Source organism: Mirounga angustirostris, unplaced genomic scaffold (assembly GCF_029215605.1).
Source record: "Mirounga angustirostris isolate CCGP_5_RB_7025 unplaced genomic scaffold, mMirAng1.0.hap1 SCAF_6, whole genome shotgun sequence".
In the NCBI taxonomy this organism is placed as follows: Eukaryota; Metazoa; Chordata; class Mammalia; order Carnivora; family Phocidae; genus Mirounga; species Mirounga angustirostris.
In genome coordinates, this window is record NW_026991714.1 from 130,252,110 (window position 1) to 130,274,217 (window position 22,108).

Sequence of the window (22,108 nt, forward strand, 5' to 3'; positions counted from 1 at the left end):
AGTTATGGAAGTCTTAGAGAGGAAATTGTATTTCCCCAGGTTAAGGGGATAGATAAGCAATCATATCTTGATCTAACAGACATCTGAGTTACCTAGAAGATGGCATTCAAGGATCTCTCTTATCTTTGAGCTTACTGAAAATCTAAGTAGAAGAAGAGTTTGTTTGTGGTGTCAGCTAGGGTAGGTATTCTTCAGAAAACCTGTTATCATAGAACCCAGTCCAAAGAGATGAAAGCAACTCTTGTACACAAGTTCTGTTTGAAGAACATGGACACACTAGCCATCTGGATATTTCTCTATGTACCTTAAAGACATCATTTGGTTAGCATTAGATTTCAATTTGAGCCTTTGCAAGATGCCTCATGGGGAGTTTTAGAGATTTTAGAGGATAAAGAAAAAATTCACCTACTTTCAGTAATATAATTTGGTTTATTTTCTCCTCTCTGGAATGAAGTTCCAATTGGCTTGACAACAAAGGGGCTTGTACACCAAAATCAGTACTCAGACTGCCAAGCAGGTAATTGGGCAAGTTGGAATTTTTTACCGCCACTTCTTCTTCTTCTTCTTCATCCTCCTCTTCATGATGCTTCTTAACCAAGGTAATTGTAGACTGAACCTCTATAATTTCCTTCCGTAGCTTAATATAGAAAAAGGTGACACGAAAGTTATGCAAGAATAAGAATTCTCTAAAGGGCAATTTTGTGACAGCTTAAATATTTCAGTCATTTTAGATGTTACATTGTCTTGTCAACAACTGAATTCAAAGTGATGGATAGATCCCGATTCAGAAGAGATTTAAGCTTTGGAAACTGATAAAGTGTGGATAAGTCAAGAGAGTAAAAATTGTCTTTGACAGTATGTAATAATTTATATTTCTGTCAGAATGACAACTGCTTATAAATATCATGAGTCTTTCTTGGTACCTAAACATTGAAAAATATACCTTCTCTTAATATTTACAAAGAAACTTATTCACATAAGACTGACGAGTGTAGGTTAAGAAGACTTGAAGAATGCCTTCATTTTATGTTTCAGAAAAAGAATGGATGCAAAGTTCTGACCAAAACTACATTGATGGGAAATTTTTTCTAGTGGTCTGATAGAGATTGCTGTTTTAGAACAAACAAACAAACAGGTGGAATTGCTCTAGGAAAATCACAATTCCACCAAAACAGATACTACTTCATCTTTGGTCAATTATTTAAAAATATAATCCCTCGTGATAAAAGAAGATAAAAAGAGTAGGGTAGATGAAGACAACTTCTGACCAGGACAAGAACAAAACCCCAAATCTCATTTTTTGAAAGCATGTCCTCTTATTTGGGGGCTAGCTAACATTGTATAGGATTATAGGCTTCTTGATTTACTGTGTGGATTTAGCTCCTATATTTATTAAAATATATTCTACAAATTAACAAGTAATGAAAATGTAAACAATATCTAAACTTATCTTAAGTTGTATCCTAACTCAAATCTGTATGGAGACCCTAAAATAAAACACATTACTTATATAAATAACACATATATATTTAAAATTGTACTTTAAGACATTCTGTTTCAATCTTCTTTTGCTGCAAAACTCTCTTTAATTCTTTCAACTCTTCTTCAGTGCGTTCTTTCATTGGAAAGTTCTCAACCACGTAGGGCATGTGAAAGCACTTGGAAAAAAAAAAAAGCAAGATGAAATAAATTCATTTGTAGTACCATTGTGCGTATCAGAGGTGGAGTGAGGGATATTATCCCTGATCAAAACGAATTCATAGGTCATCATGCGTGAGTGGAATTGACAGTGGAAACTTTCTTTAAAATAAAACAATGTACATCATTAGTAATGATGTAAACTTTGGGTAGAAATACTGTGCTTTTGTGAGGGATTTATTTCTAGAGCAGTGGTTCTCAACTAGGAGTGATTTTGCTTGCCCTGTCTCCCTCCTCCCCAGCCCTCCAGGGACATTTGGCAATATCTGGAGATATATTTGATTTTCACTAATGGGGAGTTTTGGATACTACTGGGGCCTAGTAGATAGAGGCCAAAATATCCTACAATCCACAGAACAACCCCCACAACAAAGAATTATCCAGCCCCAAATGTGCCGCTCTAATGAAACCCTGTTTAAGAGCAATACTCAATCACAAATATGTAGCGTGGCCATATACTTCATTATCCAAATTGGAGGGAGGCATATTTGAAAGTGAGAAGGGTGCTCTTATAGTTAACTCTAGGACCACAGGCATAAACTGGGACTTCTGGTCACCCTACACAAAGAGGGAAATTGTGTTGGGAGGAATCTCAATGAAAAAGCATTAAAAAACCCAGATGTTTAGAGGGTACAGGTAGAACTGTGAACAATATTATGTCTAGTTTTCGATCTATGTGGAATGTGAGTGAAGTGGCCTTTTGGAAGAGATAGATATGAAGAGTGGATGCAGGTAGTTCATAGAGGAAAGAAAATCTTAAGAGATGGTGGCTTGGAAGTACACAGGGACTGAGTAGAGAGGGAAGAATGATAACAAGAGAAAGTGTCACAACTAGGTGGAATTTGGTACAGGGAGGGCAAGGATGCTCTGAATGTTTTTCCACGTATGCATTATCTTAAAATTATTTAAAAAAATTTTCTGCCATGAGACTTTCAATGAAAGTTCTCATCAGCTAAGGTGTTGTACCTGGAATTATATCTGTTACCTTAAGAGCTCGACCTTTCACAGCCATCGAATTCCAGCATTCTTCTTTAATAAGTTCAGCCAAATAGGCCTTGGCGAGGTTATGCATCTCTGCATCCTTTCTTATCTTGCAGAACGTAGATGAAGGGAAAAAATAAACATGAATATGTGGCTTCTTAAAAAATAATCTGAATTATAAATTCACTAATCAGTCACGGCTGCACATTTAGTGGCTGTCTTCTTGCCCCACCACACGGAACTGTCCCGTGCTGAGATGCACTTGGGGAGAAACACTTTCCTGTCTCAAGGACCTTTCCTAAAGTTTAGTCTGGAGGCTTGGAATTCCCTTCCTTGAGGACCAGGGTATCAACATAAACACCTCTAAAGGCAGACAGGTCCTAAACATGAGCCAAGTTGGTGTGAGGCCAGCTGCATGGCCATGGTGGGCTAGACAGCTAAAATGCACACTATCACAGATCTGGCGGGTTGGTGCAGGGCTGGGGAGCGAACCCACTATGCCAGGTCTTCCTGTTTTGTTAGAGAAGTTTGAAAATGTGTATTTTTTATGAAACTACCAGATATCTAAATGTTGGCTTAATTCTTGTCAATGCATATTTGAAGTGCCAGTTTGTGACCTCTGTCTTGGGGTCACTTAATTCTTCTTATTATTTATATCCACTATAAATAAATGTCCCATGACTCTTGGGGATCATATGATTGACCTTTTCTCATTTAGAAACATATGTTACCTCAATTGGTTTTATCTGCTTAAGTAAGCCAACTGCTTGACCTTTAAGTGATTAAGAATTCTTGTTTTAATGGAGTTTGCTAAAAGACCTAATATGAAAGTGAGGACCAACAATCTTTAGTCTTTAGGATCCTCTTCAGAACCTCTTTTGCATTTCTCTTTGTTGGCAGAATTATCAGCAAACTAGTTAAGAATAATATCCCCTGGATTAGAAAATGTCATATTTGTTCATTCGATCATTCATGTTTATTTTATTCATTGTCTGATCAAAGGCTTTGTTTAATTTGCATTTTATTTCTTTTTTATCCATTGAGTTAATGGTTAATACAGTTTTAAATTATTTTTTCCTTAAATAAACAGCTATTTTGGCCTATCAGTTCAGAACCTGCCTGATTCCCAGCCTACCCAGCCCTGCCCTCTCCACTGCTGAGGCTATTTGATCAACTCCTCCAGACTCCGTCCCTATTTCTGTGTCCAGGTTGTCATTACTGGGCTTTGGTCTTTTCCCTATGGTTGAAATCCTGTCCAGAGCTAACTAATATCCTGGTCCCTTTAGGACTGGGGGATGCCTGACAGGTAGGTACCACTAACTCTTCCTAGGGACTAGTAGTCTCTTCCCAAATGTGCCTGGGTTTATGGTGTCATCTGCTAACCCTGTTCTGTGCTGGACCATCTGGTTTCACTATCACATCCAATCTGGGGCTAATATTTCTTTAAAGCCCAGAGTTTTAAAAAAAAGTAATAATATTGGGCAAACAAGCATGTGAGGAGACTTTCTCTGTACCAAAGACTGCCTCAGAAGATCAAGAAGGCTTCTGGGGGAATATGCAGGAATTTGATTAAGTGGCAAGGAGCATCTGGAGCAGAGACATGGGGTGGGGGTAATCAGGGTGGGTTTATCAGTGGTCTGTAGGTCAGTAGGCCAGAGGAGGAGGTTTGTGGGGATGAATCGTCACACATGAGCTTGGAGGGAGAAGCAACACTAGAGTGAGGATGGGGGTAGGCACCCGACCCAAACTCCCTGCAAAGTGGTCAAGCTGAGCAGGCTAGGAAAACCTGGTGCCAGAATGGGAGGAGGCATTCCAGGCTTGGATGAAGCCAGGGTCGAAGGGGAAAAGCCTGAAGCCTGGTAGGCAGACTGGGAGTGCTTCCTGGTTTTTATTCAAGTTATAAGACATTAGCCAAGTGATTCTAGGTCCAAATGCTTAGTTTCCTCAAGTCAGAACAACAACAACCTACCTTTTTGGATGGTTGTGACCATCAAAATAAGTAACATTGAAAAAGCCCCTAAATTGGTGCCTATTTGTTATAAATAAGAATATGGGATCATGTCTAATAGTTTTCTGTTGAGCGTAACAAAAGCCAAATTCTTTATCATGATGTATGAGGTCTTCAGAGCTGGCCTCTGTTCCCACCCATTCCATGAAGCGCTCTCCTGTCCACTGTGCTACTGCCCTTCTGGCCTTTCTGTTCCTGGAATACTCCATTTCTGCCTCAGGGCCTTCATTCATGGTGCATCCTTAGTCTGCCATTCTCTTCCCCTAACTCTTTGCATAGCTAACTCCTCTCCTTTTCAATCCCAAATGAAATGTCACCTCTTTCAAGTGGTCTTTGACCACAGAACTAGATGCCTCACATCCATCACATAATTCAGTTTACATCATACAATATAGAGAGATTTGTTTAGGGTCTGTCTTCTCTACCAGATTAGCTCCATGTGGGCAGGACCTATCTGTCTCAGTCATCGTATTCCCAGCACCGACAACAGTGCCTGGCATGTAATAGGTGTTCAATAAATGTTGCAGAATGAATGAATGGATAGATGAATTTTTCCTCCTTGAGGTGAATTTTACCTCTTTGAGTATTATTAAGGTCCTCTTGGTCCTGATTCTGTTATCCAATATATTTCCTTTCCTTCTCAGCCTCATGTCATTCACTAATTTGACAAATATGCCTCATTTCTATATCTTTACTCCAGTCATTAATTAACATGCTTAACAGGAGAGAGTTCTGGAGCATATGACTGGAAACCTCTCTGCTAGAGGCATCAAATTATCAGCCTCGTTTTGATATAGTTGTTGAACCAATTATAATCCACTTAAATGTCCTTGAATCCAACCGTATTTCCTTCTCTTGCTTAGAAAAAAACATTTTTATTCTTGCACACTCAAAAAATCAAATGTACTGTGCAGGTTGAGAAAGAGGTAGCTTAAGAACATTCTGTGTAAAACACAATTAGGACTTTGACCTAAAATAAAATCCATACAAGTAAACAATATAATGTGACCACCACAAAGAGATGCAAAGTCTATAGCAATAGAAGTTTAGTATCTAGAGAATTAGAGGTTTCAGTTTGTGTTTTTCTCTAAACTGGACAGATAATAATTGGAATTCTTTTGTGGATGCCATACTCAAATATAATGAAACCAGAGGGAAAATGCATCATGATGATGAAGCTATTGAAACTACATTATATGATGGCCATAGGACCTGGGATCGCTAGCGTAGACAAGACAAGACACAAAGGGAACATGGTAATTGCTAATCTTCTCTATTTTCAGAGTGACCATTGAGTAGATGATGCTCAAAGGGTAGAGAAGTCAGTGAATAAAGGGAGAAAGATTTCAATTGTAATTAAGGAAGGGCTAGTGGCGCCTGGGTGGCTCAGTCAGTTAAGCATCCAACTCTTGATCTCAGCTCAGGTCTTGATCTCAGGGTCATGAGTTCAAGCCACACGTTGGGCTCCATGCTGGGTGTGGAGCCTACAAGAAAGAAAGAAAAGGAAAGGAAAGAGCTCACTAAACCAGAAGGTCCAAAGTTGGCATAAGGTGGCTGAGAGGATTTCTAAAAATGTTCAAACATATGGTGGAAGATGGTTGGAACAAATATCATGAAGGAGAGACAAAACATCAGATGTGTGGCTGGCCTAGACACTCTTCTTTCCCCTAACTCCCAAATTTAATAATTCTCGGACTCATTGTATTTATATGCACTAGGTTTTTGTTTTATTTGCATTATCCTAGAAAAGTTCTCCTTCCCATTTTCTTTTTACTTCTTTCATTATATTTCTTTCAGGTGCCTAAATTAGATTTTTCAATACCTTTGCCACTTCTTCCTCATTTTCATCGTGAAGTCTTTCCAGTTCTTCAAGATCCAGGCCAAATTCCTTTTGGTCTAATTTTGCAATATTATCTACTGTTTCATTTTCTTCCATCATAGTCAGAACCTGAATTTTCAAATAAGAAAGAATGATGACAAGTAAAGAATTAAACTTTATAGACATGCTTTTCTGAGTCTCTTTAGACAGCAGTCAGTAAAAAAGATGTTTTATTTACCTAAATGTAACTATCAAGTAAGCATTATGGACTTATTGTGGTCACTTAAGTTTTCAGAATTAACCCTTAAAAACTCATTAATCTAAAAACAACAAGAAAAATCTGTAAATTCATCACTTCATTCAATGAAATTAAGGAATTATTGATATTTAGGTGTGCTGATGGTATTGTGGTTATGTTTTAAGAGTTCTTATTTTGGGGTGCCTGGGTGGCTCAGTCAGTTAAGCATCTGATCCTTGATCTCAGCCCAGGTCTTGATCTCATGGTTGTGAGCTCGAACCCCATGTTGGGCTCCATGCTGGGTGTGGAGCCTACTTAAAAAAAAAAAAAAAAGAGTCATTATCTTTTAGAGGTACATACTTAAATAATTAAGGATGAAATGATATAATATCTGGGATTTACTTCAAAATGATCAGGAGAAGGGATAGTGGGTAAGGGTATAGATGAAACAATATTGGCCATTGGATTTATTATTTTATTATTCTCTTTCCTTTTATACATATTTGAACATTTCTAAAATAAAAATTATCTTTAAAAGTTTATAACTTCAGAAAATTCAGGGCCAAAGAATATACATTGTAACATATATGACAAAGTATTAATATCGTCAATATATAAAGAGCTCTTACAAATCAATAAAATATCAGAAAATATAACAGAAAAATTGAGGACTTCGATTTCAAAATGGTTGACTGAGAATGGGGTTTACAATCATCCTTTCCTGCCTCAATCCATAAAATTAAGAGGAAAGAAGTGTATAATAAATAGATAAATCTACTATAATTAAGAGGGAAAAAAGGATCCTTCAGTACCATGGAACCTGTAACATCTGAAAAATGAAAATCAGATGGATCCGAATGATACATCATAGCCCCAAGTGCCCACAAGACAATACTTAATAAAATGTAGAAGCTACACCAGATATAGGAGCATGGGGTAACCTAGAAGTAACTGGCAGAGTGATTAGTTGGGGGTACTACATCGGAAACAGGCAGTGGACAGAACCTGCCTGTATGTGTATTGCCACTTGATAAAACTCCCCAGGGGGCCCAACAGTAGTAACATGGGTGTTTGCTGCCAAGTGGAGGGAACTGGAATGAATATTTGGGTGGGAGAGATAGGTCAATGACAAGGAGTGTGCCAGTGGCTAGAAGGAATTAGAGGACATCTCCCCCGCCACAAGATAGGTGGCCAAGCCACTTCCCAACACCACCCACCCCTTCTCATTTTACTGAAAATAGACCAGAATACCTGCTGACATCTTCCCAAAAAGGTTCAACTGGTGTGGTGGAATTATAATGGGGCATGTCAATTTTAAAGATGAGCATACAATAATAAAATAGACCAGAATACCTTCTACACATCTTCCCAAAACGGTTCAACTGGTGTGGTGGAATTATAATGGGGCATGTCAATTTTAAAGATGAGCATACAATAATAAAAATAATAAGAGTACCAATATTTGGGGAACAACAAGACCATTGAAGAGAGACAATAAATTCAATAAACAGAAGACTTGTTACACGAAGAGTTAATTAAACAAGAGTGGAATTTTACAGTAACTAGGGATGCAAAATACTGTATCTCATGAAAAGAATCAAGAGATTATAAACTTAAAAGTTTGATCTTTGAAACAAAAAAATATTCAATAGATGGGTTGAATAGCAAGATGGACACAATTGAAGATAATTAGTGATCTGCAAGAATAAGTTAAGAATTCTGCTGGGTATAACAAAATAAATAAATAAATAAATGGACACATACATAGATAAAGAGAGAGAAAGTGTGAAAGAAAACTGAAGGCACTTGTATGACACATCTAGAAGGACCTATAACTAATACACTTCAGAAAGAGAGAATAAAGAGAACGGGGGCCACGGTGTTGAAAGAAATAATAAGAGAGAATTTTCAAAGACATAATACAGCATGAATACTCAAGACTGAAAGGGCACAACCAGTGTGGATCAGGCCCAGGTCTAGACATAGAAATGTTGTGAAACTTAAGAACCAAATCCGAAACACTTCTGAAGGGGAAAAGAATATTGCCAAGTAGAAGAATCTGTCTAATAGAAGACCCACCTTAGCAACACTGGATGCAAGAATAGCCTGGATCAATAGCTTTGGATCAAATATTTCAGGGGAAGAGAAACCTTAAATCTGTAATTCTATAGTCATTAAACCATCACACAAGTGCAAGGTTGATATAATTTATAGACAGTCAGGGGATCAGAAAGTTCACCAATACCCACATCTCTGAAAGGATTATTAAGGATGTACTACTGCCAGAGGAAGTTGGGTAGAAAGACTTAAGCCTAAATAAGATTTACATGTTTTTAAGAGTCTTAAAAACTAGCAATTTAGAGCTATAATTCCAAATGATATCATTGAGAGAAGGTGAGGGAAACAGAGGAAGCTGAAAAAGTAAAAAGTAATAATAACACACTGAAGATCTTATCTGGAGGGTGAATACAGTATGATACACACTAAATCAGAGCTTCTCCAACTTTAATGTGCCAACAAATCACCTGGGGGGTCTTGTTAAAGAACAGATTCTGATTCAGGACATTCAGGATGGGATTAAGATTCCAGGTGATATCAGTGCTGCTGTGCTCTTCCATTGACTAGGAAGGTACCAGATGATGTAGAAGAATGGAAAGTGAAGCATGTGAGTTAGAATTTTTAATATAGAAATAGAATTATGATTCCCAAAATAGTAAAGAAAAAAATAGAACAATAATAAAAAAATGTATGAGCAATCCAGGAAGATAGGAAAGAGGGAAAAAGAAATAAGTTGAAAATATGTTAAATAGAAAACCAAAAATAAAATGGCAAGAATAATTTTAAACATATCAATAATCATAATAAATGTGTCTAAACTCACCTATTAAAAAATTCAGACAGGATTTACAAAAAATAATCCAGCTATATATTCATTAGCAGACAAAAGAAAGTTAGAAATAAAGGAATGGAGAAAGGTATATAAGTAAGTGAAATATATAGCAAAAGAATTAATATAGCAAAAAGAAATATAGCAAAAATTAATATAAAAACCAAAATGTAGATTAAGAACATTAAAAGAGAAAAAGATAGATATCTCATAAGGATAAAAGGAATAATTTATTGAGGAGATCTCTTGTGCACATTTTGGCATCTGACATAAATATTGATAGAAATACAAGGATAAATTGACAAATTGCTAATCATATCCTAGAAAATAACAGTTCAAATAGCAAAAACATAAATATGGATATAAAAACTTGACACAATTAGATTGATCTAATAGGAAATTAAAGAACACTATACCTCCCCTGCCCTAAAAAAAACCCAGAGAATAAAATATTCTTTACAAACGCACATGGAACAGTTACAAAAAGCGACTGGATACAAGGCTACAAAGATAATCTCAACAAGCTTTATTTACTGACCACAGTGAAATAAATTTCAAAGTTAGCAAAAGAAAGATATACAAAACAATCTATAATAACATACAAAGCAATATGAAAAATGAAAACAGATGCATACATTCTTCTAAGAAACCCTTTGATTGATGTGTTCAAAATGGAATTACAAATGTTTACAACTAAGGAAAGATGAGAAAGTTACTTATCAAAATCAATGCAATATAGTCAAAGTGGTACTCAGAGGTATATTTAGAGGCTTTCACACATTGGAAAACAAAAGGAAATAAACCAAGTTTTCAACTCAAAAAAGTAACAAAATGAGGACAAATAAACCTGATGGAAGTAGGGAAGAGCAAATAAAATTCTCAATTGATAAAACCCTAACATAGTCAAATATATAGGTATAAAATCACATATAACGTTCTCTTATCATAATAAAGTCAATAAAAACTGTGCCATATTAATAAAATAGAAATGCTATTATAAAGTGTGATCAAGAAAAAAGATAAAAGGCATAAATATACAATTAGGAATAGAGAGCTATAACTGAAAAATCAGGAAAGATGTGAAATTAGAATATTATATACATTTATATATTTTAAAATCTAGATGAGACAGACAATTTTCTAAGAAAATATAATTTATCAAATCTATACTTGAAAAGAAATAGAAAACCTGACAAGACTAATGACTGTAGAAAAACTTGAAACAAAGAAAAGAATCAACTCCTCTAACATAAATCAGGCACAGATGGTTTTATATGTGTGTGGGGGTTTTTTGTTTGTTTTTTAACCAAATATTAAAAAAAAAGAGAGAGAGAGACTTCGTACTTTATACAAACTGTTCCAAAGCACAGGGAAAAAAATAGAAATAGAAAACTACTCAAATCACTTGTTAAGACTAGTATAACCCTGATATCATAATTAGACAAAGAAAGTACAAGAAAACAATATTACTTATGGATAGCGATACAAAATTTCTAAATAAAATACTAGCAAATAGAATCTGGTGTAAAATGACCAATGTCTATTGGAGGAATACAGGGTATTTGATAAACTTCACAATAAAAACTCTTAGGTAACAAGAGATAGAAAGGAATTTTACTAATGAAAGGATATCTAACAGATACTGAGGCAAGTATCACACTTAAAAGTTAGAAACTTTCCCGTTAAGGTCAGGAAGAAGACAATCATGTCCACTCTCATGACCACTATTATATTAGAAGCCCTTGGCATAAGACAAGAAAGAAATAAAGTATAAAAATTGATAAGAGACATGATTTTCAGAAGATATGATAGTTTACCTAGACAATCCAAGAGAAACAATTGACAAAAGATCAGAACTAAAAAGAGAATTCAGCAAGGTGACCATATATAAAAGATAAAATCAGTAACATTCATATATACTAGTAGTAACCAATTAGAAAATGTAATAGAGGGGTGCCTGGGTGGCTCAGTCGGTTAAGTGTCTGCCTTCAGCTCAGGTCATGATCCCAGGGTCCTGGAATTGAGCCCCACATCAGGCTCCCTGCTCAGCGAGGAGTCTGCTTCTCCCTCTGCCTGCCGCTCCCCCTGCTTGTTCTCTCTCTTTCTCTTTCTCTGTCAAGTAAGTAAATAAAATCTTAAAGAAAAAAAAGAACATAAAAAGAAAATGTAATAGAAAAATATCCCATTCACAAAAGCAAAAAAAAACAACTATAAAATATCTAAAATAAGCCTAATAACAAAATTATACCAGGTCACTTCTAGACTGTAAAACATCACTGAAGAATTTTTAATTGAATAGACATACATTTATTTACATATAAATATTACATGTATATAATATATATTATATATAAGATTTATATTATAGGGGGAGTGGTAAGATGGTGAAGTAGTAGGGTGACCTTAAGCATGCTTCCTCACTGGAACACAGATAGATAAAGATTGGATCATTCTGAACACCCAATGAAATCGATCAGAAGTCTTGGAGAAGGAAGCTGCACAACCACAAACCAGAAAAATGAACTGTGGAAGATGGAGGAATTCACCCCAAAAGAAAGAATAGGAAGAAATGATGGACAGAGATTTAATCAATGCAGATATAATTAAAATGTCTGAACTAGAATTTAAAATAATTGTAAGCATACTGGGCTTGAAAAAAGCATAGAAGTCACTAGAGAATCCCTTACTGCAGAGATAAAAGAACTAAAATCTAGTCAGGCTGAAATTAAAAATGCTATAACTGAATGCAGTCCCAAGTGGAGGCCATAAAAATGAGGATGAATGAATTAGAAGAGCAAATCAGTCGTATGGAAGATAAAATTATGGTTAATAATGAAGCTGAAAAGAAAAGGGAAAGAAAACTATTAGATCACGAAGGTAGACTTAGGGAACTCAGCAACTCCATAAAGTGAAATAATATCCATATTATAGGAGTCTGAGAAGATGAGGAGCAGGGAAAAGGGGCAGAAGGGTTTTTTTTTGTTCTTTTTTAAATTTTATTTTATTATGTTATGTTAATCACCATACATTACATCATTAGTTTTTGATGTAGTGTTCCATGATTCATTGTTTGCGTATAACACCCAGTGCTCCATTCAATACGTGCCCTTCTTAATACCCATCACCAGGCTAAACCATCCCCCCACTCCCTCCCCTCTAGAACTCTCAGTTTGTTTCTCAGAGTCCATAGTCTCTCATGGTTCATCTTCCCCTCCGATTCCCCCCCTTCATTTTTCCCTTCTTACATTTTTTTTTTTTAACATATAATGGATTATTTGTTTCAGAGGTACAGGTCTGTGATTCATCAGTCTTACACAATTCACAGCATTCACCATAGCACATACCCTCCCCAATGTCTATCATACAGCTGTCCCATCCCTCCCACCCCCCACCACTCCAGCAACCCTCAGTTTGTTTCCTGAGATTAAGAATTCCTCACATCAGTGAGATCATATGATACTTGTCTTTCTCTGATTGACTTATTTTGCTTAGCATAATACCCTCTAGTTCTATCCACATCATTGCAAATGGCAAGATTTCATTTTTTTGATGGCTGCATAATATTCCATTGTGTGTGTGTATGTATATGTGTGTGGGTGTATATGTATATATCTATAGCTATATATCTATATCTATATCTATGTATCTATCTATCTATCATCTATCTATATCTCACATCTTCTTTATCCATTCATCTGTTGATGGACATCTTGGCTCTTTCCATAGTTTGGCTATTGTGGACATAGGGGCAGAAGGTTTATTTGAAAAAATTATAGCTGAGAACTTCCCTAATCTGGAGAAGGAAACAGGCATTCAAGTCCTAGAAGCACAGAGAACTCCCCTCAAAATCAACCCAAATTAAAAAAAAAAAATAGGTCAATACCTCAACATATTATAGTGAAGTTTGCAATTTACAAAGATAAAGAGAAAATCCTGAAAACAGCTCTGGACAAGAGGTCCTTAACCTATAAGGGTAGACACATATGGCTGGCAGAAGACCAGTCCACAGAGACCTGGCAGGCCAGAAAGGGCTGGTATGATATATTCAACTTGCTAAATGGGGAAAATATGCAGCCAAGAATACTTTATCCAGCAAGGGTGTCATTTAGAATAGGAGAGATAAAGAGTTTACAAGACAAACAAAAACTAAAGGAATCTGTGAACACTAAACCAGTCCTGCAAGAAATATTAAAGGGGACCGCTTGAGCAGAGAGAGAGCCCAAAAGTAACAAAGACCAGAAAGGAACAGAGACAATTTACAGGAGTAGCAGCTTTACAGGTAATACAATGGCACTAAAATCATATCTTTCAATAATTACTCTGAATGTAAATGGACTAAATGTTCCAATCAAAAGGCATAGGGTATTAGAATGGATTAAAAAAAAAAAAGACCCATCAATATGTGCTTATAAGGGACTCATTTTAGACCCAAAGACACCTCCAGATTGAAAGTGAGGGGGTAGAGAGCCATTTATCATGCTAATGGACATCAAAAGAAAGCTGGAGTAGCCATTCTTATCTCAGACAAACTAGATTTTAAACCAAAGACTGTGATAAGAGTTGAAGAAGGACACTATAACCTAATAAATAAAGGGGTCTATCCAAGAAGAATATCTAACAATTGTAAATATTTATTCCCCTAACTTGGGAGCAGCCAAATATAAAACCAACTAATAACAAAATTAAAGAAACTCATTGATAATAATACAATAATAGTAAAGGACTTTCACCCCACTCACAGCAATGGACAGATCATTTAAGCAGAAGGTCAACAAGGAAACCAGGGCTCTGAATGACACACTGGACCAGACAGACTTAACAGGTATCTTCAGAGCATTTCATCCTAAAGCAGCAGAATACACATTCTTCTTGACTGCACATGGAACATTCTCCAGAATAGATCACATCAGGTCACAAATCAGGTTTTATTTTCTTTTTTTTTAAAGATTTTATTTATTTATTTGACAGAGAGAGACACAGTGAGAGAGGGAACACAAGTAGGGGGAGTGGGAGAGGGAAAAGCCAGCTTCCCGCGGAGCAGGGAGCCCGATGCAGGGCTCGATCCCAGGACCCCGGGATCATGACCTGAGCCGAAGGCAGATGCTTAATGACTGAGCCACCCAGGCACCCCACAAATCAGGTTTTAACTGGTACAAAAAGACTGAGATCATACCATGCATATTTTCAGACCATAATGCTATGAAACTTGAAGTCAACTGCAAGAAGAAATTTGAAAGGACCACAAATACATGGAGGTTACAGAAAATCCTACTAAAGAATGACTGGGCCAACCAGGAAATTAAAGAAGAATTTAAAAAATACATGGAAGCAAATGAAAATGAAAACATGACAGTTCAAAACCTTTCGGATGCAGCAAAGGCAGACCTAAGAGGGAAGTATATAGCAATACAAGCCTTTCTCAAGAAGCAGGAAAAGTCTCAAATACACAACCTAACCTTACACCAAAAGGAGCTGGAAAAAGAACAGCAAATAAAGTCTAAATCCAGCAGGAGAAGAGAAATAATAAAGATTAGAGCAGAAATCAATGATGTAGAAATCCGAAAAACCGTAGAACAGATCAATGAAACTAGGAGCTGGTTCTTGGAAAGAATTAATAAGATTGATAAACCCCAAGCCAGACTTATCAAAAAGAAAGGAGAAAGGACCCAAATAAATAAAATAATGAATGAATGAGGAGAAATCACAACCAACATGGAAGATAGGTAAATAATTATAAGAGAATATTATGAGCAATTATATGCCAACAAATTAGGCAATCTGGAAGAAATAGATACATTCCTAAAAACATATAAACTACCAAAACTGAAACAGGAAGAAAGAGAAAACTTGAACAGACCCATAACCAGCAAGAAAATAGAAGCAGTAATTAAAAATCTCCCAATAAACAAGAGTCCAGGGCCAGATGGCTTCCCATGCTCATGGATTGGAAGAATAAATCTTGTTAAAATGTCTATGCTTCCCAAAGCAATCTACACATTCAACTCAATCCCTATCAAAATACCACCAGTATTTTTCATAGAGCTGGAACAAACAATCCTAAAATTTGTATGGAACCAGAAAAGACCCTGAATAGCCAAAGTAATGTTGAAAAAGAAAACCAAAGCTGGAGGCATCCCACTTCCAGACTTCAAGCTGTATGACAAAGCTGTCATTATCAAGACAGTATGGTACTGGCACAAAAACAGACACATAGATCAATGGAACAGAATAGAAAACCCATAAATGGACCCTCAGCTCTATGGTCAACTAATCTTGGACAAGGCAGGAAAGACTCCAGTGGAAAAAAGACAGTCTCTTCAACAAATGGTGTTGGGAAAATTGGACAGCCACATGCAGAAGAATGAAACTGGACCACTTTATTACACCATATATAAAAATAAACTCAAAATGGATGAAAGACCTAAATATGAGATAGGAATCCACCAAAATCCCAGAGGAGAACATAGGCAGCAAGCTCTTTGACCTTGGCTGCAGCAACTTTTTGCTAGACCTGTCTCCAAAGGCAAGGGAAACAAAAGCAAAAATGAACTATTGGGACTTCATCAATATAAAAAGCTTTTGCACAGCAAAGGAAACAACAAAACTAAAAGGCAACCTAAGGAATGGGAGAAGATATTTGCAAATGTCTTATCAGATAAAGGACTAGTATCCAGAATCTATAAAGAACTTATCAAACTCAACACTCAAAGAACAAAGAATCCAATCAAGAAATGGGCAGAAGACATGAACAGACATTTCTTCAAAGAAAACATACAAATGGCCAATAAACACATGAAGAAAATGCTCAACATCATTCAGCATCAGGGAGATACAAATCAAAACCTCAATGAGATACCACCACATACCAGTCAGAATGGCTAAAATTAACAACTCAGGAAACAACAGGTGTTGGTGAGGATGTGGTGAAAGGGGAACCCTCTTACATTGTTGGTGAGAATACAAACTGGTGCAGACACTCTGGAAAATAGTATGGAGCTTCCTTAGGAATTTAAAAATAGAACTACCCTACAACCCAGCAATTGCACTTCTACATATTTATCCAAAGGATACAAAAATTGTGATTTGAAGGGGCACTTGCACCCCAATGTTTATCGCAGAATGTCCACAATAGCCAAACTATGGAAAGAGCCCAGATGTCTATCAACAGATGAATGGATAAAGAAGATGTGGTATATATATATATATATATATATATATATGGAATATATATATATATATATATATATATAATGGAATACTATTCAGCCATCTAAAGAATGAAATCTTGCCATTTACAATGACATGGATGGAACTAGAGGGTATTATGCTAAGCGAAATTAGTCAGTCAGAGAAAGACAATCATCATATGATTTCACTCATCTGTGGGAATTAAGAAACAAAACAGTTGAACATAGGGGAAGGGAAAGAAAAATAAAATAAGATAAAAACAGAGAGGGAGGCAAACTCTTAACTCTTAGCTATAGGAAACTATAGGAAACCAACTGAGGGTTGCTGGAGGGGAGGTGGGTAGGGGGATGGGGTAATTGGGTGATGGGTATTAAGGAGGGCACTTGATGTAATGAACAGTGGGTGTTAGATGCAACTGATGAATCACTAAATTCTACCCTGAAACTAATAATATACTATGTGTTAACTAAATTGAATTTAAATAAAAAATTTTAAAAAGATTTATATAATACATTTTAATATATATTATATATATATAAATTTTCAGAGATAGCAAATAAATTCTTACTCAAATCAAAGATAAGCAATGTATTCTCAAAGTCAAATCAGAGTTTACATTAAGCTTGACAAGCCAATCTTAAAATTCAAATAGAAAAATAAATGTGAATAAAAAGGCCAACATTTTTCTTTTTTTGAAAAAGAAGAGTAAAGGGAGAATTACCTTCAAGGTATAAAATTATTTTATAAAGGGGGTGCCTGGGTGGCTCAGTGATTAAGCGTCTGCCTTCGGTTCAGGTCTATCCAAGGGTCCTGGGATGGAGCCCCACATCGGGCTCCCTGCTCGGTGGGAAGCCTGCTTCTCCCTCTCCCACTCCCCCTGCTTGTGTTCCCTCTCTCGCTGTGTCTCTCTCTGTCAAATAAATAAATAAAATCTTTAAAAAAAATTTTATAAAGAGATAACTATCAAAATAGTTTGGAATTAGCCTAGGAAATGATCAATACTCAATTTCAGAATAGAGAGTCCAGAAACAATACTGCATACATGGGAATCCAGGGATTGACAGAGGAAGCACTGCAAATCACTGGAGAAAGGGTGGTATTCAATAAAAAGCACTGGTGAAATGGGCTATTCATTTGAAAAAATAATTTAGATCCATACCTCATACCATTCATGAAAATAAATTACAGGTGAAATAAAGGAGTATTAGAAAAAAAAAAGTATGTGAGACTTTGGAAGACCTTTTAAAATCAGATATACAGGACAAAAGTTCTAAATAAAATATCAATACATTCTGATCATAACATAAATTCTGCATTTTAAAAGGCATATTATAAAAGTTAAGACACAAGACAAAAATATTTGTCGTATATTAGGCTGGACCATATAAAACTCTGATTTCATGTGATTCAGCCTAATAATAAAGCCAGCTCTAGATTTTACCCTTGCACACCTCTGTGCTCTTTCCCCCTCCCAGCTGACTGTGGCGAGCTCAAGCAAGGCAACGTCACAAGCCAGGTGCTAAAGACAGCAGAATCTCTGCCTCCTGCATCTCTGAATAACTGCACGGAACAGAGCAGCTAATGACCTGAAATAAACTCCCAATCCCTATGCTACTATATTTTTGGAGTTTGGTTATTATCACAGCTTAGCTAGCCCTAATTATCACAAATATAAATTAAAAATAAAAACAAAGAACTCTACAATCAAAAGGAAAAAGACCAACAACCTGATAGAAAAATAGGCAAAGGATATGAACAATGAATTCACAGAAGAGGAAGGTCTTTTAGAGTTATGAAAAGATATTCAACCTAATTAGCAATAAGGAAAGTCAAACAAAGGGGAGGAAATTCCCAAAGAAAAATTTGAGGACATTTCCCAGAACTGAAAGACAAAGGTTTTTTATTGAAAGTGCACACCAATGTCTAGCACATGAGAAAGAAAAAAACTAGCAAACGAACTAGGGTCCTGGTACAAAATAGATGACACACTCAAATGGGATAACTGGGGAGAGGGACTTTTACAAAAGGATTGTCAGGGTAAAGCAAACCAGCAAGGTATGATAAAGCATCTCAGAGTAGCAACCACAGAAAGCTATCACCACTCCTACGTGTGAAGGGCAAGCGTGGGGATTGGTTACTGGAACCTGGAGAGATCAGTAGCTGTAGGAAAGGGCTGGCTGTGACTGTCAAATCATAATACCACAAAGAGGCCACTGGAGGAGTAAAGACACTTCCCATCTCCTGCTGACGCCACTCATTGACTATGCCCAACCAGAAGCCAGTGGCAAGATAGCACATTGATAATATCCACAAAGGCCCGCCTCTTGGGGCTAAGAACAGAAAGGAGAAGGGTGGGGAATATATCTGCACCAGCAAACCAAGAATATCCATCAAATCTATCAAGGTGCATAACTGTGAAATTTCCTAACAGCTGGGATAAATGATCCTATAAGTTCTCAGAGACAAAATCTGGTTACCTAGAAAGAATTGGGAATCAGAAAGGAATTGGATTCTCTAAAGCAAACACTGAGAGCTAGAAGATGATGGAGCAAGCCTTCAAAATTCTGAGGGGAAATCAAGGAACACCGAGGCAAGCTATCAAATGAGTGTAACGGTAGGATAAAGACATTTTAAGAAAAACCAAGTTTCAAAAATATCCCTCCCACATGCCCTTTCCCAAGAACAGAGCCAGAGCATTGTACAACTCTAAGAGGGCAGGCACCATCCACACTGCATTACATTTAAATGGCATGCCAGAAGCATGCCTGTCTGATACATGATGTCCTCAAGCATGCAACACCACAGCAGTCCTGCTTAGGAAGCTACTGGAAGATGTACATCAAGAATACAAAGAAAAATGAATGGGGCCCTGGAAAGAGGGACTCCAACTCAGATGGCAGGTGATGACAGACCATGTACCTGGTCTAGGAAGCAGGGTGCTTAGACTAGAGCTGGAAGATGAAAAAGGAGGTCATGAAAACAAACAAACCAACAAACCACTGACAGCTTGACTACCTCAGGTATTTGACTGTATTGAGAAGAGTTTTTAGCATTTTGAGAGAGTCTGAGTCGGTAACAGGTATATAGAAAGGCTTAATCTAAAACATAGGCAATTATTAACTCCAGGAAAAATATGATTATAAAAATGGAAATTAATCATAATGTGACCTGGCTTTGAAGAATATTTATGTAACTATAACAGTGTGCACACTGAGTAGGGATTTATGTGTACGTTATAGTGATGGGCTGTAAAAGAGCCTAAATACTCATCTTCCAAACCAGGAAGCCCACAGTTGGTGTCAAAATAGAAATGTCAAGAAAAAACAGTATTAAAAAGACCATTTGGAGGGGCGCCTGGGTGGCTCAGTTGGTTAAGCGACTGCCTTCAGCTCAGGTCATGATCCTGGAGTCCTGGGATCGAGTCCCGCATCAGGCTCCCTGCTCAGCGGGGAGTCTGCTTCTCCCTCTTACCCTCCCCCCTCTCATGCTCTCTCTCTCTCTCTCTCATTCTCTCTCTCAAATAAATAAATAAAATCTTAAAAAAAAAAAAAAAGACCATTTGGAAAGACAGAAGTAAAATATCCAAACAAAAAAGCTGAAAGAATTGAAAACATTTGCCTCGGGAGTACAGGAATCATAGTGAAGAAAAGTAGGGCAGGTGTCGCTTTAAAAACATTATTTTTAATTATATAACTCATTATTTAAATTGTAAAACTGTAAACATATAACTTTGATAAAAATAAATATTAAAAAAAAGTAAGACCCAGTGTTTCAGGAAGACTGAGAAGAAAACCAGTGTTTATATATAGTGTGATATGGTAAAAATTCCACCATGTTACAGCACCTCAGAAAACCGACCTTACTGGCAGAGGGAAAAATGGGTACAGCTCCTCATGCTGTATTGGATAAAATAAAGCTCAAAAAGGAATTTTAGACTGAGGCCAGTGTATTCATTTATGAAATCACAACACTTACAGTTTTAGCAAGTGCTTTGATTCCTGTTTTTATCTCTTTCCTTTTCTTGGAAAACAGTTTAACCTCATTTTTGATGGCCTGAAATGGAACAAGTATATCACTTAAACAGGCAAGAGAAATGATAGTTATATGATAGAGAAGTAGATACATGCATACAGGGGTACAGAGATACATAGGTAGCACTTCTCTGGAAACAATTTTTGTAAAGACTAATAATACGACGTGTACATGAAATACCACCACTGCAGTGCCTTGCTTAAAAGTCCCCTGCTGCTATGTAAGTGATCCTCGAAGCAACTTGCAACTGATGTCATTTAGAAGGCCAACGGAAAGGGGCGCCTGGGTGGCTCAGTCGTTAAGCGTCTGCCTTTGGCTCAGGTCATGATCACAGGGTCCTGGGATCGAGCCCCGCATCGGGCTCCCTGCTCAGTGGGAAGCCTGCTTCTCCCTCTCCCACTCCCCCTGCTTGTGTTCCCTCTCTCGCTGTGTCTCTCTCTGTCAAATAAATAAATAAAATCTTAAAAAAAAAAAAAAGGCCAACGGAAAGAAGATAAATAGTAAAAAAATTAAATAGAGAATAGCTGACAAAGGAACTAGTCTGCTATTTTACTGGGAACTTGAGTGAGACTAACAAGCTAAATCCAGACACAAGCTGCTAGCTGTCACCTTCCTGCACATCTGAAGCCATCATGTCCTTTTCTCCTTTTCCTGGTCCACCCGTTTTCTTTAAATCAACTTTGCAGCATCCTCCAACATTCACCCCAACATGAAGTATCTGATTATTCTTCACTTTGGCTTCCCCTAGACAGGTTTGTTCTGTTTCATATTAGCTTAAGTACTTACTGTTCCTAAAGCTAACACCTTCATCTAAAAGGTTGGGCTAGATTAGGGTGTTTGCTTTCAGGGAAGTTATACTTGTATGATGTAATCCTCTGCCAAGTAGTATCTCATTCTACTTTCTAACTTTCCAATGGGTTTTCATAGGAAACTAATCTATTTGGCACACTTACAGAGCATTATTTCAAACCTCTTCCATGTTTTATAAATACCTCTTGGCTTTTTTGTTGTATCCAGGGAATTTCCTTTAAATTGTCAACTTGGACTAATTCCTCTTGTGATGAATCAATGCTTGGCTTCATATTCTCATTCATCTTAGAAGAAGACAGATATTTCTTAAAATTAAAATTCTTTTCCTCCCACTCATCTTCATATAATTGCTTTGGATCTCTTTGCACTTGTTGCATTTTTAAAATAATACCAAAAATTTTGCCTGCCCAAGATGTAATATTTTATTAATTTAATTCCTACCAGTCT

General features: G+C 36.7%; 1 protein-coding gene across 1 annotated transcript in view; it reads right to left on the minus strand.

Moving 5' to 3' along the window:
- Positions 1-22,108, minus strand: part of CFAP43 (cilia and flagella associated protein 43) — a 115,198-nt gene that overhangs the window by 33,616 nt on the left and 59,474 nt on the right. The window contains exons 18-23 of the mRNA XM_045878775.2: positions 21,844-21,945; positions 20,795-20,872; positions 6,510-6,635; positions 2,684-2,788; positions 1,542-1,658; positions 410-637 (exon numbers count right to left, since the gene is read on the minus strand). Of these exons, the coding sequence (XP_045734731.1) occupies positions 410-637; positions 1,542-1,658; positions 2,684-2,788; positions 6,510-6,635; positions 20,795-20,872; positions 21,844-21,945 (756 nt within the window). The remainder of the gene's footprint in view (positions 1-409; positions 638-1,541; positions 1,659-2,683; positions 2,789-6,509; positions 6,636-20,794; positions 20,873-21,843; positions 21,946-22,108) is intronic.